At 37.5% G+C, this 22,499-nt stretch overlaps 1 protein-coding gene across 2 annotated transcripts in view; it reads right to left on the reverse strand.

The window, feature by feature from the left end:
* vgll4b (vestigial-like family member 4b) overlaps positions 1 to 22,304 on the reverse strand; it is a 41,893-nt gene extending 19,589 nt beyond the window's left edge. The window contains exons 1-2 of one of the 2 annotated variants that reach the window (XM_033966142.2): positions 21,947 to 22,304; positions 20,595 to 20,668 (exon numbers count right to left, since the gene is read on the reverse strand). In XM_033966142.2, the coding sequence (XP_033822033.1) occupies positions 20,595 to 20,658 (64 nt within the window). In that variant the 5' untranslated portion in view covers positions 20,659 to 20,668; positions 21,947 to 22,304. Of the gene's footprint in view, positions 1 to 2,229; positions 2,614 to 20,594; positions 20,669 to 21,946 lie in introns of those variants that run through there. The other variant, XM_033966141.2, reaches the window with a different exon arrangement.
* Positions 22,305 to 22,499: the final 195 nt, after the last annotated feature.

Raw genomic sequence — 22,499 nt, forward strand, 5'->3', positions numbered from 1 at the left:
TCTGTACAGAGCAAGGCCAGCGCAAACCGAAAAACCCCTATCCCAACCACACACATAAACCAGCCCACCAGACCCCGGCCTTAGATTTCCAAAACATCCCAGACTAGATGAGCTCTGTGCCTCTTTTAGCAAACTGTATGAATTAGCCAGATCTTAAGTGAAAACACAGCTGGACAATGTTATCTTAGCTTTTGTGGTCAACCTGTTTAGACTTACAATAAACATGCTGCTTTGTGCTCTAAACTGCGTAGGTCTTTCTTTAGTAATTGCCTCAATTTGGTTTTATAGGCAGGCAAACACCTAGGGAGTTTTGAGTTCACTGCTTCATCGTTCATTCATACCATATAAATCAGCACTACAAAAATAAGTATAAAAAGCATTGCCTTGAGATATTAATCATAAGAGTAATAGATTTATTAGTTAACGATATGCTTCATGTCTCAACAAGCTTCGGCCAATCAAACGTCTGCAAACCCTGCGCCTACTTCCTCGTTTGAAAAAGAGACAATACCATTGGCGACGGACTGTTTACAATTAAGACACCACAAAAAGATACTATAAGATATGACCAAACGAAGTAACTCTCATCTTCAAGGTACAAAACTTTCCTGCTGCCACCTGCCTGTCGCCATGGAGATGTTATTACACTGCCTGGAATGTTCCCTGGGAGCATTGTTCTTGGCCTTTTGACTTGAATCTCCCTTTTTACACAGTGATGTCAAATGAAAATGCTTTATTATTTGTGAAGCAGCCGCAGTAATTGAACTCCGAGGTAGAGCCGTCTGCCCTGTTCCCCCTGTGCCCTCAAGAGTTCATTAGAGCCACATGATCAAAGCTGCTTCTCTCCACACAACTTCAAACACAAATCACAAATCAGGAGGAGATTGGATTTCAAATGGACTCAAATCTCTGTCTGCACTTGGCTTTTCCTCTGCTTTTATTCACAACACACAAAAATCAACACAGATACAGTCTTCACTTTGTACAACATAAAAATGACGACATGTTGACACAAACCCAACACATACATTTGCTTTTTTGCAGTTTTCATCATTATGTTGGGACTGTAAGTTTGCGGTCTCATTTGCACGCACGGGTAATCAAAATTGGGACTAAATCCAGGACAAAGAATAAACCAGTACCACACCATCTAATGCAATATGCTCCTATAAAACTGGTTTAAACAGAAGATCATTTTTGTCATTATATAAACACTGCAGAATGAAGCAAAGAGTGACTTCCACAATACTTACTTTGCATTTTGGACAGATTTATGTGTGAATAGACTTATGGAATATGTGTGGGTATAAAATATAAGTAACAATAACAACTAAAAAACACATCAGGGATTAATGTTATGTCCTAACAATGTGTGAATCTTTATCTAAAACCAATTTTCATCTTCCATCCCTGTATAATAATTGAATGGAAGCATCACAGAGGGCCTATGTGACAACCCTACATGAATTAACTATTTTGTTTTACCCTGTATGCAAAACAATGTCTGACCCTAGCGTTTCAAAAGTCTTATTCTTTCATTATATAACATAAAAATGTGTTTGGATGCAGTTTGTAATCATTTTAGAAAGGCCCCCTTCTCCAAAAACATGACTTGGGCTGGTGCCAACTGTAATCTAGATGAGAGAAGAGCCTTGATTTATTTCATATCTATTTGTAAAACAGAAATATCTCTTAATTGTTGATGTATTGTTAATGCTTTATGCTGTAGCCCATATAGCCAAAAGCAAACATGAAAAGAGATAATACAAAGGCTAAAAGAATATTATGACCAAAATTCAAAGCAAAAGTGGACAGGTGGAACCCAAACATGGCACAAAAACAAACATGGCACAAAAGTAAAATCCTGAAATAGGCAACCTACTCTGCCTTTATGGATCTAATAACAGTGTAATAAGCAGCTGAGGAGGCACTGTCCCGGAGCAGGCAAAGAAAACGGGCCACGCAGCTCAGCCAACGTGACGACGCTCACACTGCAACTCGTGCGTTAAAGTTTAGCGCTTCTCAACATTCTGAAAGTCTCCTGATGAGGAGGCTGAAAACAAACCTGAACAATACTGAGTCAAACAATGAACTATGTAGTTTCACTCGCGCAAACTTCTATGAATCAAACAACAGCGCCAACTCCACTGCCGCAGGCGCACAAACCAAAGATCACTGCGAAGTTTTCAAAACAACGCAGCGTGCAAAAGTACTGCACAATCTGCTCACCTTCGTAACACAGGATACCGATGTTGTTGTTCATCTTGTCCAGGTACTGGTAGTTCAACAGGTCCATCTTTGTGAGTAACATTTATCGAGTTTGACTAAAAGACCAGCTTTTCTCCTTTTTCGCGCGGCGGTCACAAAGCTAAAGGCCCAGCCTCCAACTTTACTTTGTTACAAATCCCGAAGAAAACGCGAGTTCGTATCAGGAGTAAACCGCTGCTGCAGTTAGTACGACTTAATAATACTTTGCAAAGTAATTTGGAGCAATGGTGGCGTCAAAAGTGGAAAAGTAGCGTCAGTTGTCCTCCAGGCCAGCTGTAAGCGGACTGCACTGACACGCAGGCTATGCTTGGTATGACTCCTATGCGCCGCTCCAGAGGTGCGCTCTGCGGCGGAGACGGCCTCTGCGCATGCGCCACTACATCCCTGGAGCGCCTCAAATATCACGGATGTTTTACGCACAGATCAGCCCCCCCAAACACTACACCACCACGAGCAGAGGGGAGGGAGAGGAGGGGGAGAGGAGGGGGAGGAGGGGCAGGGAGAGGAGGGGGAGGAGGGGCAGGGAGAGGAGGGGGAGGAGGGGCAGGGGTGCTCTGCTCCACATTCAATACTACGCTTCAGATCATTCTGTTTCAAAGTTACTGGTTCTGTGGAAATGGTACAGCCTATGTGTGTTCTGACATGTATTAGGCTAAGCAAAACTTGCAATATTTGGGAAAACCTCAAACGTTTTAGTCAGAGGGCTGTGCCAAAGTCACTACTACTGTACATTACACAGCAATACAAAAAAGTAATACAACTTTCAAATCTACATTTTCTGCCATGTAACAGTCATCTAGATTAGAATGAAGGCCCAGGACAGTTTAGTTAATGTATTTTAGGCGGTGATAAGTAAATACCACACTATAGAACATTATTTTGGATAAGAGTGGACATGATACAGTGACCTAATGATTGTGCCACTAAATAAAACATTATGATAACATTTACTTCGTTTCCTGTACTATACCTGGTAGATAAAGTAAAATGTTTCACACCATGCAAACTATCAACAAATCAACAGTTTGTGTGGTCCCCTACTGCCCCCTGGTGTTCGTTCTGTGCTATGGCCAGGCTCTGTCCTCAGTTAAAGCAGTGATGTGGACATACACAGCACAGTGTAATGGATACAGTCTAGTTCTAGGCTGAATACAATGGGATTTTGATGGTGATCGTGTTGCGCATTTTGTGTGGAAACAGGAGGACGGTTCCCTCAAGGCTCTGGGTGTGTCACTGGGTTTACAACACACTTCAAGCCAAACCTTGTCTGTTTATAAGTCACACGCACAGCCGGAAATATAAGGTTTCAATCCAGATCCTCTTAATACTCCTCTTAAAACACTAATACATAAATAATAGGAGGATTACTTTTCACCTTAGGTCACCACAGGCAATTATTATATAAATAATTAAATAATTATATATAAGAATTAGTACTGATAACCTGCTATAACTTAGAGCCACAATAATTTAGGACTAAACCAGGACTAAACCAGGACTAAACCAGGACTAAACCAGGACTAAACCAGGACTAAACCAGAACTAAACCAGGACTAAACCAGGACTAAACCAGGACTAAACCAGGACTAAACCAGGACTAAACCAGGAATAGAACAGGATCAAACCAAGTCTACAGAACAACTAAACTGAACTAAAAACAGAATACTGACATAGATTTTCAGGCAAATTTTCCTTGGCCTATAACATATACTTCAGATACTAATAGGAATATGTAGGCTTTTATTGAAACAAATCAGTAATCTCTATGAATAGTTTCTGAATAATATAACAACCAATGTGTTATAAGCTCTAATTGTGCACATTTTGGAAGTAAATGCATTGATCCCGGCACGGGTTTGCACTTACTTCAAGACTAAGAAGATTGAGGTTACACAACAGGCTGGTTAAATTCCATAATATTCCAAATGGCACATACTGTTTTCCACTATGCTCTTTGTGGGAAAGCTCTACATCATATAATGTACAGGAAATGACCTTTTAAACATGAATATTGCAATCAAAGTAGCTAATGGCATCTGACTGCAGCAGGGTTAGACCATTTGGAAAGAACATATAGACAGAATTTAGTAATTAGTAATGTTCTGGAGAGCTGTGGGTTTATAGAGTTTTGAGGAAGAGAAGCAAAAAGCATTTACCCCTTAAAGGAGCCACATTACTATTTTATGATCTATGTTTTATTAGATTATAGAAACATGTGTGAATGAGACAAAACACAACTTCAGGTATGTTTTTGATGAGGTAACGACATTATAACATGGCTTAAAGCTTCGAACCGTCAATTTTGTGGAATATAGGACCTTTAAGTAATTTGAATATTCTCCTATTCTCCATTCTCCTATACACTTAACATCAACAAAGCCTTTTAATCATAGACTACTCCCTGGATACGTTCACTCCTTAATAATCCTACTACTACTAATAATAATAATTTCCAGTAAGTTATAAAAACATGTCCAAACCTTTCGCTGCGGGGTCCGTTATTTGCTTTCCTCCATGTTTAGTTTTTTTTTGTTTTATTGCAAAAAAGTATCTAGACACACCTCTCAGATCACCGCTTATCTCGATGTAATTGGATATGTTTAATGCCGTACTATGGAACATTCAAAGCAACAACATGTTACGCAATGCAGTTACGCAAGTAGTAGCAGACCCTCCACCAAAAAGTCACATAGTACATCTTTAAATTCCAAAAGATCAAGAAACAATTACCTAAAATGCTATGTTCAAACTCATATAAATTCACTTTCTTAATTTTGATGCTTGGTAAAAATGGCGTCACCAATTGTGTCTTGAATTTGTGTCTAATAAACTGTCCAGCAGCTGTATTTCCTCTGTTCAGTGATGCAATCCCACATTACCACATACTTAAAGTGACTTATATTATATAGAGCTATTCTCTGTTATTATGATTGTACTTCCTGCCTCATATGTATTTAAAGTGTATTTACTCAAACTACGACAGGGCCGGACCTGCTTTTTGTCCCGAGGTGCTGACTTTGTGAACAGGTTTAAACTTCTCCTGCACGGGTGTGTCCTCTGCTCTACCCAACGAGCCACACCAAAGCTTTATTAGCTGCAGGCTGCTAAAACAGGGGAGGACAATCAAATATACCCCATATAATAGTTTGAAGGGAGTAAATGGGTCATACGTCAGTAGGCTGTGAAATTGATAAAATTATAATTGAAATTAAGATTCAGTCATTTCTATTTGACAGCTTGAGTCTTTTTAAAGGATACAGCCAGTCTTCTGCATGTGGTGTGAAGCAGAGTTTAGATTTTAGATGAAGAAATTGGAGTATTTCTGTCTTTATGTTTAGGGAAACCAATTTGAAAGTAATTTTATTTGTTATTAATAAGACAAAATCAACTCAAAAATCAATACAAGATTACAAGCCAGTATCAAATCCAAGTCTTTCAAAGTGTCCAGGTTCGGAAATTCTGATTATGATGAAGTACTGAGTAAATATAACAATCATATTTGGAGGCTGATCTTTGTGCTTATGTCACATTAACTAAACTGTATCATCATTAATGTTTAATTTCATAAAGCTGGTCACATATATTCACTGCAATGGTGATACACTGTAGTGGTTCCCAACTTTGGTAAATGGTCATATTTTTTATAGAGCTTTTCCACCTTCAAGGAACTCAAAGCACTTTACATCAAGGAGTCATACACCAGTGTACACAGACACTGGAAGCGAGATTAGAGTCTTACCCAAGGACACAACAACAGTATTCATCTGTGGGAGTTGGAATCACGCCGTCAAACTGTGGGTCAATGGATCTACCAATAATGTTTACGTCGAAGGCGGGACTCGAACCACCAACCTTCGGATCGGCGGACAAACACTCTACCAACTGACTTTTTTTGTCTCAAGTACTCCCTAAGCGTTGTCTCACACTCTGAATAACCTGGATACTAACGGTAGCAGGGTTTCTTTAGAAATTATACATTTGTTTATTAGCACATTGTCAATTATAACTGTCATATTTTCTTATTTAATACAATTTATGCTAAAAATTATCCAGCAGAAACATTTTTACACAACAAAAACCACCGAATACCATCTTTCTTCTTTCTTAGTTCTTTCTAAATAATTCCAAGTACCCCCTGGTAAGTGCTCACAAAACCCCAGCGGTCCCCATACTCCAGGTTGGGAAACACTGATGTTCTGCACAGCGTGAATGAAAGTGAATTAAGATTTCAGTGTTGTCAGTAATGGCGTGAATAATTTTACTGATGTACAATTACGTAGAATAGCTACACTTATACCGTAGCTCATAATAATCATATAAATCAAATCCTAAACATAACAGATTCTACTTTAGATAATACATACGCAGTGAGGTGTAAAATAAAGCCTTTATCTGTCATTGTAAACGTTGTTATTCAGTGTTTTGGCAGAGGTCCAGACAGTGAACAGTGACTACTCTGAAAACCTGCAGGGTTAAAGAAGTAAAGACATTATTAACGAACCAGTTGTGCAGGTTTGGAAGACGGAGTTTTGTTTTACACCTCAGACACTTATACAACATCTGTCAAAATCTGTATCAGTTAATGAGTGACATGTTACTACTAAACTCATGTGTCTGATTTCTGAAGAGGTTATTAAGTTAAAGAAGCACTATGGAGCTTTTCTAGTGGGGGTTCATCACTTGCTTGTTTCCATGGAGATGTTAATGCCTGGGATGTTTCACCGTATAGCGCTGAACTAGTCTATCTCGCATTTATTCTGTTATAGGTGTTAAAAGCTGTGGGCCCACTGTATTATTGCACCATTACGTGATTATGAAGTTATTAATAAGCCTGTCACAATAAATACTACATCAAATAAATACTGTGGGGGTCAGTATTTATCGTGAGTACTTTTGCTTTGTACTATAGTGAAAATTTGAGTTATTTTTCCGTCCTACGATGAAGTAAAAACGATGAGAACTGCTGCTGTTCATAGTTTTATAGACACAAACTAACTACTGTTTATTTATAGCACCTCATGTTTTTGTACATTTAGAATATTCTATTTTACGGTTTCAATATGATCGTTTATCGTCTATATTTACTTCAGCCATATATATATCACTTCAAAATGTGTTGTCGTGACAGGCCTAGTTATTAAGTTGTTTTGGTAGACTATTAGTGAATGACGTTGATTATGATTGACAGTTAAATGGTCAGTACTGAAACTAAAATTAGCTCAGTGTTTATGTATTTATTTTAGAGCAAATAACAGAGTAGTCATTTTGGTAACACTTGATTAATCACTGCATATTGGTGTAACATTAGGACATGTTTGTATGAATTATGATCCTATAGGTTTTTAGACATAAGAGTGTTGTTAAGGGTTGTACTACATGAAGTCTATAGTCTTTTTTTTAGTTAATGGTCATGAATATAGTTTAAAGGGCCAATATTACGCTATTTTTAATCTATGTTACAATGTTTCCTCATCAAAAACAGGCCTAGAGTTGTGTTTTGTCTCATTCACACATGTTTAACACACAAACCTGCACATCTGAGTTCTTCTCTCAAACTGAAAACACACTGTTCCACCTTGTGATGTCATCATGTGGTAATACAGGAAGTGCTCCTCTGTGTTTTTAAACTCCAAACACCTTCACCAGAATCATTTGCATAATTCTAGTCTCGGAAATACCGATCTCTACTGATCTAAAGGTAAAAGAAGCTGTTAATTTGAAAACTACAGCTTCATGACATCACAAGGTGGAACAGAGCATTTTGAGCTTTGGAGATGTAACAGAATAATAATGCAGGGTTACTCAGACATGTGAGAATGAAACAAAACGCAACTACAGGCTTGTTTTAAAGAGGAAGGAACGTTATAACCCGGCTTAAAGCTCACACGAGTCAGTTTTGCGTAATATAGGACCTTTAAGCAACAAGTTCAATAGGAAAGTGATAGTTAACTAGCATCAGAAAATGTTATGTAGGAAAAAAAAACATGTATAAGAGCCAAATAAATACTAGTTCATATCGAATTAACCACTTATAAGTATGTGTATTAGCAGTTATTATATGCATAAATATACTCTGCATTAAAGAGATACCAGATTCTTGCATCTACTTCAGATGAGTTTCTGGCAGATCTTGTCTTGCCTCTATTGCAGTGATAATAACATAATAACTTAATGCTAAAAAGTTAAGTGAAGCGATATCACCATGACAACACCATCAAACAAAAAGCTTCAGGTTTCTGCCCCAAAGCGACGAGACGAGTGACTGTGTGAAAGTGTCATTTTTGTTTTGGGTTGACAGTGAGACGCTGAAAGACGAGAACTTGTCAAATGTTACTCAACCTGTTTCAGTTTTCTGCAACTATTCACTGCTGAGCAAAGTGACGATGAACAGTGTTTATACTTGTTTAGTTTTAGCTGTTTTATTAACATTAATCAACCCTGAAACACTCGGCGCACGCTAACTGACTCCATTCATCCGTTCTGTTTTCTCTTTTTACTTTTGAAGTTTGCTTATAACTTGAAGTTGCCATAACAACAACATCTGGATCGTTTTGAAAAAAATGATTCTTTCCATTCAGTGGTCGGCCTGTTGGATTCATCACAACTAATCAAACATGTGAATAGCTGCAGTGGTGGAACATAAAGTAAAAGTAGTAAAGTACTGTACTTAAGTAAAAAAAAAAAAAAAAAAAATTGGTATCTATACTTACGTTTTAACATGGATACTTTTTACTTTTACTTCACTGCATTTTTTAACAGAACTGAAGTATTTAGGAGCAAACACAAATATAGAAATAAAACATCTAGAAAAAAAAATAAAATTCTGTTGTTTCTGTTGAGCAAAATACAACACACATCTTTATCAAAATCACTACATTTGAAGCTTCATTAGATCTCAAAACCTGCATGAAATACTTGTACTTTAGCCTTTTTAAGTGTATTTTTAAACAGGTGCTTTTACTCAAGAAGATTTTTTTCATATGATACTTTTACTTGAGTATTTTTTGCTCCGTATCTGTCGATTTTTAGTTAAATCGCAAAATTGAGTACTTCTTCCACCACTGGATCGTAGCAATTAGAACATTTCTGCAATTATTTAAGTGATATATAAAAAGTATAAGTATAAAACCTCAGCAATGTCTGCATGAAACAAAATATACTACATATACTCTGGGTATTTGTAGCCCTGTAGTTTAGAACCATACAAGAAATGTCCTGAACTGTATGTGAAACCTGTATTAATTCATATTTGTGTCTCTCAAACGTCAGTGTACCTGAATGTGCTTAAAATGTGCACTCTTTGAATTGAACTAAGAATCGCAAATGTAATCAGCAAAAACAAAATTCTAAATCAAATATTTTCCCCAAATTGTTCCACATTTGTGCAGAGCATCCTCCAGAGAGAGTGTCCTGCCTTGTACTTTCTCTGAGCTTTTGTTTACACCATAAACAAATAAAAAGAGTAGCGGCGCTCATAAAATCTATCACTGAAAGATTTCGATGACTGTGAACAAACATGAGCGGGAACATAGCCTGGCACAACAATAAAGTATAGCACACGCCATAACTTATCATGGAATATAATTGAATTTAACCTGGAGATTAGGTTATTTAAAGCCCGTCTGTGCCGAGCGTGATGCTAATTAAACTGTAATGACTGTGATGTGATGTCATGCGATGGAAAGTTTTATTATGGAGGCGTATGGGACCAGTGGGACTCATGACAACATTCTTACCATTCAACAACACTATCTGGAACTACAGCTTGGGATCAGTTACTGGTAAGGCTTACTCACCAAACGATTGGCATTCACATTAAGACACAGACGCTACATTTACGGGCTGCAATGTGTTCAGGCAGTGGTAAGCATTTTTTTTCCCCTGGGTATTTTTGTCATATTTTTGTGTAATATGGATCCAATATGACTTATTACTATGAGAAAACAACTGACATCTCAAAAATAATGGACATTTTTTACAACTTAAAGATAGAGTGCTGATGAAAATCCATTTGCGTCTTATCTTAATCTATGTTTACTTGCATATTTTTGTTTTCTTTTAACTGTTTATATAACTGCTTTTGTATGTGACACTTGGTTGCTATGCCGACACGGATATGAGCTCCTATTGGTCAGTTCCTGGTCTGTTTGGAGACTGGCTCTAGTGAGTTGAGACGGCTGTTGCTTTGCTCTTGTTTTGGCGTGAGTTACGGCCTACGGTAGCCCCAGTGTTCAGAAAATAAACAACCAGAAAATTAATTCTGCATGTTTCCTTACACCAGAACACTACAATCTTTTAAGTTCTACTGCTGCTGTTTTTGCCCTTTGCTGTTAGTAAAACTTCCACATTGTGAAACATAAACAGGTTCTCTTATGGTATCTTAAATGCACTGCTCGTCTATGGAGATGTTATTGTTACGCTTGATGTTCCACAGTACAGCATTAAACTGATCTACCACTTATTTCACTATTTTTAATTCTCAAACATACCTTGAAAAACATGCATTCTTTCTGTGAGTGGGCTTGCCTCTCCACAGATCTGACTTGTAGCTTGACCTGCTACATTGAAATAGATGTGTTTAATGCCATACTGTGGGACATTCCCTCCAAATAAATGGATACATGGAGACAAACTGTTATCTTATTCACCTTTACATGACTTTGACCACTGACAATCCAAATATTCCATAGTTAATCATTTAAAATCACATAAAAATGTTTGTTTAAATGTTGTATATTACACAAAACTGACTCTTGTGAGGTTTAAACCATGTCATAATGTTGTTACCTCCTCGAAAACAGACCTGGAGTTGTAATTTGTTTCATTCACACATGTTTGAATAACCCTTTATTATTAGTCTGTGTATATCTCTAAAGCTCAACATGCTCCGTTCCACCTCGTGATGTCATGAAGTGGTAGCTACCTTTTACTTTTTGTTCAATAGAGATTCGCAACTCCAGAGCTGAAATCATCCAACTGATTCTAGTGAAGTTGTATGGAGTTTAAAAATGCAGTGGAGCACTTCCTGTATGGAGGAACACAGCGTTTTGTGTCTGAGAGAAGAACTCAGCCTAAATATACAGGGTTTGTGTGTTAAACATGTGTGGGAAAAAAAAAAAAAAACACAACTCCAGGTCTGTTTGTGATGAAGAAACAACATTATAACATAAATCAGAAAATATCATAATACAGACAAATCACAGTCATGCCGGTTTAGTTGAAATAGTTTAAATATCTTTACTGTGAGGAATTTTGCCGGTTTGTTTGCATTTTGAAAAGTAGAAAGTTCAGATAGGAGGAATGTGCGGCATGTGTGGTCGCTGAACACAGTGAAGAATCCAGTGTGAACGCAGGGCTGCAGAGTGGGTCAATAAAAGTGGCATTTACTCAGGGGGAATGGAGGAATTTCAACAAGACTCACCAAAAAAATCCAATTTACAGAGAAAGAGGTTCAAATATTATAGCCTCCTAGTACACAGAGGCATCCTGGGAGTTTATTTCACATGATGTTTAAACTAGATCAAGTGTGTGTAATATGGTATGATGGAGAGTTTTGTCTTTTATGGACTAGTTTGACGTCAAGTTGGTAAAGAAGACATACTGTGCTTGTGTCTGCTGTATAATTATAATCTATGACACCCGTGGATCATTATGCTATAATTTGCACATTTTAAATCACAATATTCATCTAAAACAACTTAATAAAAGAACATGTACGTGGACTTCTGCGTTAGAAAACTGTGGTGTCCAATGGGAGCTGACGTCGCCGTAAACGTCATCACAACAAAGATTCCTGTAGCTGTTGGCGCCTCCTATGGATAACTACACATTATGTCAGCGAGCAGTATATTTTTATTTTTTAATTTGTCCCAGAATGACTACACAACACCATCAGATCCTACGTGTATCATTGATTAAGAAAATAAAATTAGAAAACACACTGATCGACAATATGGCGTCTTGAAAATAAACACAAAAACAACTCTGAGAGGATAAATGAGAAGAGGAAACAACTATAACATGGGGAAAAGATCTGAAAAGTGGATTTTTTTTATAATAGGCCCACTTAAAAAAAAAATCTGTATAAAATGGCTCAAAGAATTTACTTAAAATCTAGACCAGGGGTGTCAAACTCATTTTCACCGAGGGCCACATCAACAAAATGGTTGCTCTCAAAGGGCCAGATGTAACTGTAAGATAAATGTCACTACGTTGTTATCTTGTTAATTAACTGTTTCTATATGTATTACTTATTCAAGTTACAAATATTGCATATGGATTTGCATAGACATAAAAAAAAAAAAGGCTGTTTAACTGTGTATCTCCTGATAAACTGACATTTTAAGACAGTCATACCTTTTAATTTACTTTGTCGCGGGCCACATAAAATGACATGACGGGCCGCATTTGGCCCACGGGCCTTGAGTTTGACACATGTGATCTAGACTATTTAGGCTTTATTCAGGTTTTAAAAGTGGTATAAAAATGAATTCTTACCATGTACAGTCCAATTAATGTAACTTTACTTTAGAGATAAGGCATTAATCAATAACTTTCATAAGTTCTACTATTCCATGGAACAAAGTCCAGACCTGCCACATAACAAAATGTGAAGTATGATTTACTGCTGAATAAAATATAGATGATAAACGATAATATTGAAACTAATTGACACAATGCTAAAAGTACAATATTGTTAAAAACTGTGAGGTGCAAGAGATAAGTTTGTTAGTGAGTTTGTATCAATAATGAGTTTTAGACGTTATGTATTCAACCATCAGCAGGTCAAATCAATGGAAAGAAAGTGTACACGTTATAAACTACTAGAATTAACTATGGTTTTACATTGAGCAAGAACAAAAATATGAGATGTCAGTTTCATCGAAGCCACATTAAAAAAACAACAATATTTTCAGCTACTTATCGGGAAAATAAAAAGTCTAAAGAAATCCGAAATTGTGTGGTCCAAATGGTGAAGTGTATTATCTGAAAAAGTGACAACGCCACATTCTCCAATCTAAAAAGCCCTGACACACTTTTCTCTTCTCTGGTGAATGAGTCGTGTTTGTGACCCATTGACCTTTTGAACTTTAACCCGTCCTCTTGACCCAGGTTGTAACGGCTTCATAACGACCCCTGACCGGCCCCTGACAGTGATGCATGTGCTGCAGCTTTTAAACAAGAGCAACCAGTCAGGAACTACCCAGAAAACTGATATGAAATTTGTTTTTTTTGCTAAGGATAAGATCATGGACCACTTCAGTAATAAGCACAACTAAATCAAGGTTTAAATGTAGAGCTTTTTCATGTGATAATAACCAAAGTGGCAACATTTGGAACTTCGCTAATGACTAAAATCACAATGAATTCTGTTTTTTTCAATGATTCTGTAAACTTGTCCTACATATTGTCATACACACAGAATTCAGCAATATTACTTTATATATAGAGCATGGTAATAACAATGATAACACATACTACTGAATCTACTTTGTGCCACAGAAACCATAACCCTGAAGCAAGTAAACCCATTTTTAACAATATCAAAAAACATGAGCTGCATAACGTAACTACGGTGACCAGATTTCCAAAATTCAAAACTGAGACACACCCAGGTTGGGATGGTTGGTATAAATAAAACTGTGAAGAGAGCGTAAGTTTGTCCATTCTCGACTTACTTGTGGGTTAGTTCATAATCTAAGGGACTTCTGTGTGCGCATGTTGCCTTGTGCTCATTTTCAAGCACGGTTTTCTGTATTTTAGCTAAACATGCCGCAATATATTGACCGCTTCACTGCTGGCAGGTAAATTATCACATTTTTATTAGCGCTTTTCCACTTTCTAGACACTCAAAGCGCTTTACATCAAGGAACCACTCACCCATTCACACATACACTCATACACCGGTGTACACAGACACTGGGGGCGAAGTGGGTGAACTGTCTTGCCCAAGGACACAATGACGGCATTCAAGTGTGGGAGCTCGAATTGCACCGTCAACCTGTGGGTCAGTCGACAAACGCTCTACCAACTGAGCTACTGTCGCCCGGATAGGTCAAAAACACAGACACATGAGACATTTCTTGTATAACCTGGGCCAAATCGTGGATAAATGTGCTGGGACAGGGGACACAGGGCTCGAAAGTGGGATTGTCACAGGTAAAAAGGGACGTCTGGTCACCCTAGATTACCCCCATACATTACTTATCTCACCCTTTACAGTAAAATACATAAATCTTGAGCACCCCCCCCCCCAAAAAAAAAGTTCCATTGATGATTAAATTGAACAATAAGTCAACAGTGATTATTGTGACAGGCCTCGTAATACAAATACCTCCACAGAATAGGTCATACACTGAACTTAAACAATCCCACACCTGCAGGAAGTAGCAGCTGCGTCTAACACAATACGCAGAGCTCTTTCAGGGCTTATACTGAGGAGATGAGTTATACCAGGTCACTAGTAGAGCCACTCCTCGCTCTGAGCAGCACCTGTGTCATGTTACAGTCAGGCTGGTCCCATACAAGGCCATGGGGCAAAAGAAGTTCTACACACAACACTACACCAAACACACCCAAAAAACACTCACTCCGCTCCTCAGCCCAGCCTCCCACCCACACATCAGCCAACCATAAGGCCCGCGGCGTAGTTCCAGGAGAAGGGGAGGGAAAAATACAAATATACAAAGAGCAGAGGTGAGAGAAAAATTATACTTAGTTTGGGCGATATACTTAATATTCAAATTTTAAATATGAGTGATACAGCAGAACCCAATGAGAGTACTTTGGCTTTCTTTTTCATGGGCACACTTTTTAAAATATAATACAAACATAAAAACAACCAAAATAAACAAGTATACAAGTCCATATATACATTAAAACCAGGAGCAGTTATATAAAGTTTGTCATCAGATTATTAAATTGCGATTGTGAGTATACAAGCAAAACAGTTAAAAGCTCTTTTTCCTGTCTCTGGTGCTGCTAGATCTTAGCCTTATGCAGTCATGTGATCTGGTGTTAAATGTTCCAGTATCAATGATCAACAAGCAGGTGAGGTGTTCTGGCAGTTTTTGAACTAGGCCCTTAAAACGATTAAAGCATCAAAAAGAGACATAAAAGCCTAATGTAATCTTCCAGTCAAGAGTATAAAGCAATACTTCTGCTCTTTGGTGGTTACTTTTATGCTCCATTCACCTTTTGTGCTAAATTTGAACCTCAAACAAAACACTTTAGATATATAAAAGATAACACGAACAAAATATAGCGACATATATTCATTTTTCTGGATAGAGTAGTCAAAAAAGTAGTACTATTATGTTATTCAACATAATAGTACTCTAAGTACAAAGCAGTGGTCCAAGAAATTACTGTGTATAAAGTAATCATATTTATCTATATATTTTTTATATATATATAGCGCTTTTCCACCTTCAAGACACTCAAAGCATCAAGGAGCCACTCACCCGTTCACCCGTTCACACACAGTGTACACAGACACTGGGGGTCAGTGGATCTGACTGCTCAAACAATGATGTTTATGTCGAGAGCGGGATTCGAACCACCAACCACCACCAACTGAGCTACTGTCGCTCCCATCACGACTCATGTACGAGAAACTGTCTGGATAAAAGAAATGATTCATATTTTGAAGTTGATGTAATTTGAAGGAAAAAACATTAAAAAGCACAAAACTTATTTTCAAAGGATAGACCCTGAAAATGACTCACGAACATCTGAAAAACAAATGTTCAACTCAACACCATCTATAATATATAAATATATATATTTATTATATATAGATCTAGTGTATCTGTATCTCAAAGTGTATCTAAAACTATAGGAAGCAACCAAATAAATGAGACAATAGAAAATGTAACAACAGCTAAAACAATACAAATGTATATTAAGCACTATTCCAGACACAACAGTACAATAACTTAGTATACACTGAGAGGCTACTTCCTGTAGATCCAGCTCCAAACATGACCTGTGTTTGAACAAATCATGGAAACTCTAACAATGAAGAAGGCTCTGCAACAGCGTGCGCTCCCGAACAAACAAACATAACATAAACATACAAATAAACAAACATACAAATCTCAATCAAAGTTCTGTCAATTATGTAAACTCGAGAACCCTGGAACTCCAAGACGGACAATTTCACACAAGATTCCAAGTTGAAATTCTACCCCGAGTAGTCTGAGTATGCATGAATGAGGCATCTGTTACTATGTGCAAAAAAGATAACGTCCTATGTGTCGATAATGTTTTACTGAGATGGGGGCAGGTAACATTAATCGAGTTTATATATAGATCAACCAATAACACCAGTAAAGATCTGAACCTGGGCTAGACTAAACCAAAACCAGAGAGTCCACTGTAAACACTCCCATAATGAGATATATTTACCAAAAATTCTATGTAATCCACGGCTTACAGAAAACTGCCAGTATTTTATCTTTACCAACGCACTAAGCAAGACAAAATTATGAGACCTCTTCCTTGGATTTCAAATATTGTCAATAATCACTTACCATTACTGCGTTTTTATTGACTAGTTTAGATGTAAAAGTCTGAGACAGGGCGGAGGACTTGGTCACAGCATCTCTCTAAAACTACGACTGAGAAGTGACAGGAGGAATTGAGCTATTTCCTGTGTTGACCAGTAAATACAAGTTAATGATCATTTGACTGTTGTTAAGTGTAGTGCATTAGAATTACGAGGCGGTACATGGAAAAACACAAGTATTTGGGATAAGATGTGATTAGTGGAGCTTTTAAGTGCTAGCGGGAAACACTGAAGCAAGGTTTGGCATGATATAAAGACATGTGAACTCAATCTAAAACAGTACAGAGCAATAAGCAAATATGTACTGCATGATACTATGGTACAATTGGTAAATACTAAACCATATACTATAGACTAACGTGTATATACTTTAATAAGTTGGAATTCCACTGTGTCTAAAGTGGAGGGTGGCATATTGAAGCAGAGATGCAGTGAAGGGGCCACAGACTGGTGGTCCACTGTGTTTTTAAAGTCGTCGACAGCGAATTATTCAGATGAGTGCAACAATATGATATATGATGGGTGAACAAGTGGTGGAACTACTCAATTTTGTCACTTAAGTAAAAGTATTGGGAGCAAATAAAATACTCAAGTAAAGTAAAAGTGAAAGTATTAAAAGTATCCATTTAAAAGTGTACTTAAAGAGTAAAGTATTTTGTGCAAATTTTGAAATCTAATAATGCATCAGATGTAGCAATTTTGATACAGATTTGTCCTGATTTTTGTTTTTTTCTAGCTTTGTTTATTTATTTATTTATTTTTTATTATGTTTTTGGTTGCTCAAATTTTCACTTTTCACATGTTGCTTAAGTTTTCACTTTAAGTTGTAAAGTAAAGTACAGATACGTCAGGCTTTGAACATTAATTTTAGGTCCATATGAGAAATGAAATGTGTTATTATTGCAGTTATAGTGATAGAATTACTTAAATTTGCACTAAAAAGTACTGAACATTTGGGCCAATTCAGCAGAAGGTCAGATGGCCGTAGTTTTGGACAGCCTTGGTCTAAAGCCTTGTCTTACAGTAGGAGGTGGGTGTGGTCAGGAGACACTTGGTGCAGATGAACTGGTCCCTGAGTGAGAGAGCAGCTGTCGAGGTCTGACCCAACACAAGTGCTGCTCACGTGGGAAACACAAGGGTCACAACAAACATGACTGGACCCAAAGCACATACATGCTGCATGATGAAATAGAGTTTGATTTGATTTAATTAAGATGTGTAACTGGACTCGCCTCTTTATCTGAGTTTACTTTATTTTAACCTCTGCAAGAATAATCACAACAAAATAAAAATCACATCTGAAATACCACATAGCAAATCTTGAGAGAACTAAATATCCTGTTGCCATGAGGTCTTAAACCTTCTAACCCTGCAGTTAAGACATCTGCAAACAAGTCTTAATTATAATGCTGAGAGAAGAAGAAGGATCAATACAAATGTTAACAACTAAAACTTAAAGAGTGAATTGGCTCTGTGCACAGAGCACAGCTGTTAAAAACTGGAGCTCCTGTCCAGTTTTATCTCTAATGAGATTAAATTAATGATATTTAAAGATCAGGCAGTGGACAGGAAGCTGCAGATGGATGTCACTGAGAACATGTTAAAAACTAGACAAATAACATGAATACTTCACCGGAGGACACTTTTGTGAGATGTTTGTGTCTCAATGCTGATGTTAATGTTAATTTTGAGGCATAATAAATATTTTATATATATTTTAATAAGTTGGTTTATGTTTCTCGATTGTAATAAAAGTGACTGTTAGCTTTGAGACAGAGGGATCTAGCTAGCATGCTGTGCACAGAGCCTATTGAATCACACTTTTAGGGCCGTACTAATGATTTCTTATATGACTTGTATTACACCGCCTTACAGCCCAATGAGGCCCTATAAACATTATATATCCTCTTATGTGCTCTGTTCTTTTCTTTCAAGTGCATTAAATGTTCCACCTACTACTATGTCATTAAAGGCCAACATCTCCCTTAACTATTATCCAACAAAAAATACATGCCACAACTTACAGAATATTTAAAAGTATAATTCTAAGAAAACTAACCCCATTTTCTCATAGCTTCATATGGCAGTAGTTTTTTGGTTGCACTAATTTCTTTAGAGCTTTTGTGAAAACTGGTGGAGAGTATTGTTTTTGGACAAAGAAGCCACGCTCGCCCCATAACAAAAAGTGACATTAGTGCGAAGGAAAAACAAAACAACTGCAGGGGAGCAGCAGTGCGGGGGGAAGGAGGAGGAGCCCACGACCCAGGACACTTTCCCAAATCTGTGAGGACTCTGGTGTTCAGATAACTTCATGAGAACAGACATGTGATAAGGGACTGGGTTAGGGTTACCACGATACCAACATTTCAAACTTCCATACATGACCAAAAATGTATTTATAAAATGTGCTAAAACATTACTTTTTGACAGCAGATAATAACTGAAGTTTGTGTCTACATCATTATAAAACCAGTCAAATTTTGTCCTATTTATGTGATTCTGTTCTTCTAGTATTGAGTTTAGGCTTCTTTGAATTGATAAAATAGAACCAAGCATTTTTAAATACAGTTATTCAAATTATGGAAGGTATTTTTTTATGTTTGACCCCAAAAAAATACTTAAATTGCTCAAAAATATGTAAAAATAGATATGAGCCTTTATATTAGAACTTCTTGGCTGTATTATTAGAGGATGCATGCTTCAGCTGAACACAAATACATACCAAAGAAAGCCTTTTCTATTGGCTGCTGTCTAGACTAGAGCAAGTGAGAACAATGAACGCATTAATAGCAGAAAAGATCAGCTAGAGGTAAATATCTTGCAGTGCTTTGTCATTATTCTACACTTGGGTCAAACAAAAGCAGGAATGGTGCCATGTTGCAATCGGCTTTGGTAGTAAATTAACTTGTTACTACATAAATTCTGCCTTAAACAAAGAAATCCAAAAATATAATACTCTGGATTTCTCAACTTCACAGTTTTTCAGTTTTCGTGGGCGCTGGTGTGAATGTGAATTGGTCATTACTTCCATAATCTTGGAAGGAATTTTCCAGCCAAAAGTTCTCCAAAGGAATTACTAAATCAGAACGGGAAAGGCCATGGCAAAGTTAAGTTACTATGGATACTAGGGTTGTCAAAAGTACTGAAACCTAGATACTAAAGAATGCTGAAGCGAATATTGAAACTATAAACTTATTTGGACAGGTATTGATCCTGAACAACTACATATATAGGACAATTTGGACTTTTCCTGGAGAGTTTTAAATTGATCTATAGCATCTACATTATATTTTTATTATGAACAGTCCCATTGCGTTCATGTTTTTAGGATTTAGACGTTGGTCAGTTGTTTTTCTGTATTTTGTGAGTGACTTTTTATCATCATTGTGGTATCGGTATCCAATTTTTTTTCTTAGTACTGAAATTGAAACTGAAATTTTAGCATTATTATAACACACATTTTCACAGTGTAGTTACTTCAGATAGCACCAGACTGACAGCGCGCCCATAGCAGTGGAAACAGGTGAGGAGCAGCTGTTTAAGTCTGGTGGCAGTTGAGGGTGGTTGGTCTTATTTGCCTGTTGATCTACAAGTGTTCATTTGCACAAAGACATCTATTGTTTAAATAAAAAACAAAAACAAGGCCAACGCTCACAGCTCCACATAATCCTTGTACATTATGAACACAAACACTAGTCCAGCACGTACAGCAGTCATTAAAACCACCTATCTTTGCATAATAATACAAACTACTTACTTTCTTCTTCATTTGCGTGAACAAATGAGGCGGCTCTCGACAGAACATCCAGTGGTGTCTCCATACTTGGATACCTGCACAAAGAACAGGCCTGCATCAGTCAATACAGAATAGATCAACAACATTACACCATGATACCATAAATACCAGTTGCACCACTTCATTTGCATAGGCTATGAAATCCGCATTACGGCCATAGCTAAAACTTTATACCTGTTGTGCCTTGAAATTTACAAATATAATGTTTCTTTTCAGTAGCCAATAAGTTTGTTAAACTGATTGTAGTGTATTAGATCATTTATTTAGTAACATTTACAATCAGTGATGCTAGAAACCTATTACTTAAAATATATATACTGAGAGTGAAATAGTAGGTTACCAAGTGCAAGTGCTACTGCTACTACTACTACTACAGGCCATCTACTACAATGCTTAACCTGTCAGTATTCACTATGACAGTAAGGTTAAAATCATGCACCCACAGCCTATATAAAGTCTATATAAAGAGTATTTGTGGGTTTAGTTCAGCAGGCCAAGTATGCATAAAAATATATACCACTGAGAAAAACAGGGCCAACATTGCTGCTCACCAACACAGCAACAAAAAGTATAAAATGTTCCTCGCGCATGTCAGCCACGTTGCCCTCGCATTTTCTGTATTTTCACCCTTTCAGAAGTATTCCAAACATGTGCCCACTAATTAGATACTGAGGGCTTGCAGGATCCTCGTTGTACCATGTTGAACCTTGAGTACAGCTGTGCTATGAATGGCATTCTGTGGATAAAAAAAAAAAAAAAAATACGCACTAACGCACTCTTCCCTCAATCTACATTCCACGGATACTTTCACCTCATTTCATTGGGAAAACAGCGTAGATGTTGAGAAAGTACAACATTTCTGGTATTTGCCATGAAATACCACCCCTAACCAGCTACACAGACTGTTATTACAGGTTTACAACGTGGTTCAGCAGCGACGTAAGCGTGCGTAAAGTACACTGTTGATAAGAGAAAGGTAAAAATTAAACCACTGGAAGAGCTTGTCAAGCAAATTCACAACTTTCCAGAGCATTAGAAACAGGAACACGTTTCTAAAGTTGCTTAATAGTGATGGTATTGTTGTCCAGAAACTTTTGAGAACACGCCACTATTACTTTCGCTGCACACACAAACATTTTCATCCAATTCTGCGCGCAAAAGCCGAGGTTAAATCTGAAATCTGCGTAATTCTGTTCATTATTTATGGGTTCTGTTCAATATATATGAGTTTACTGGGTCCAACTGGCTTAAATAAAAAAGAAATCAACAGTAAACAACGAGACAAAACAAGAATAAACTTTATGTCAACCTACCTCCTACAAGCGCCACTTTGGTATCTTCCAGTGTGCGCTCGTGTCCGTAAACAAAAGCAGGAAGCAAGAAATATATCCAAGAAAACAACCACTTATCATCAAATTCCACGGATAAATAAGATACTCCCGATCTCGTGAGGACAGAAGCAGTATCAGTAGTCCCAGTAGTGATCAGGTCGGTGGTAAAAACAAGGGAGACTTGAAGAAGTGGAGTGAGAGAAGGAGGAGGAATGCTTGGAATGATGGAATTCGGTGCGTAGCAGGTGGTGAGAGCGGAGCGCGCGGATTGGCTGAGGCTTCACGCTATGATATCAGCCTACATTATGGTAATAGGAGCGTTGCATCACATCCTCTGAAGGTTAGACAGTAGACAGTGTCAGGACCCACGGGTCTGGCTACTGCTGCTGCTGCTGCTGCTGCTGCGGTTGTCAGGGAGAAAGAACAGTGCGTAATGTTTGGCAGTGAGGGTCGTAAAAATGTACTGGGGATAGGTGGGCTGGGCTTCATAAAGGTTAGGTCTGTAACTAGGTCTGTAAATACCAGGGGTGGAAGA

The sequence above is a fragment of the Periophthalmus magnuspinnatus genome, chromosome 5, assembly GCF_009829125.3.
Source record: "Periophthalmus magnuspinnatus isolate fPerMag1 chromosome 5, fPerMag1.2.pri, whole genome shotgun sequence".
Taxonomy (NCBI): Eukaryota; Metazoa; Chordata; class Actinopteri; order Gobiiformes; family Gobiidae; genus Periophthalmus; species Periophthalmus magnuspinnatus.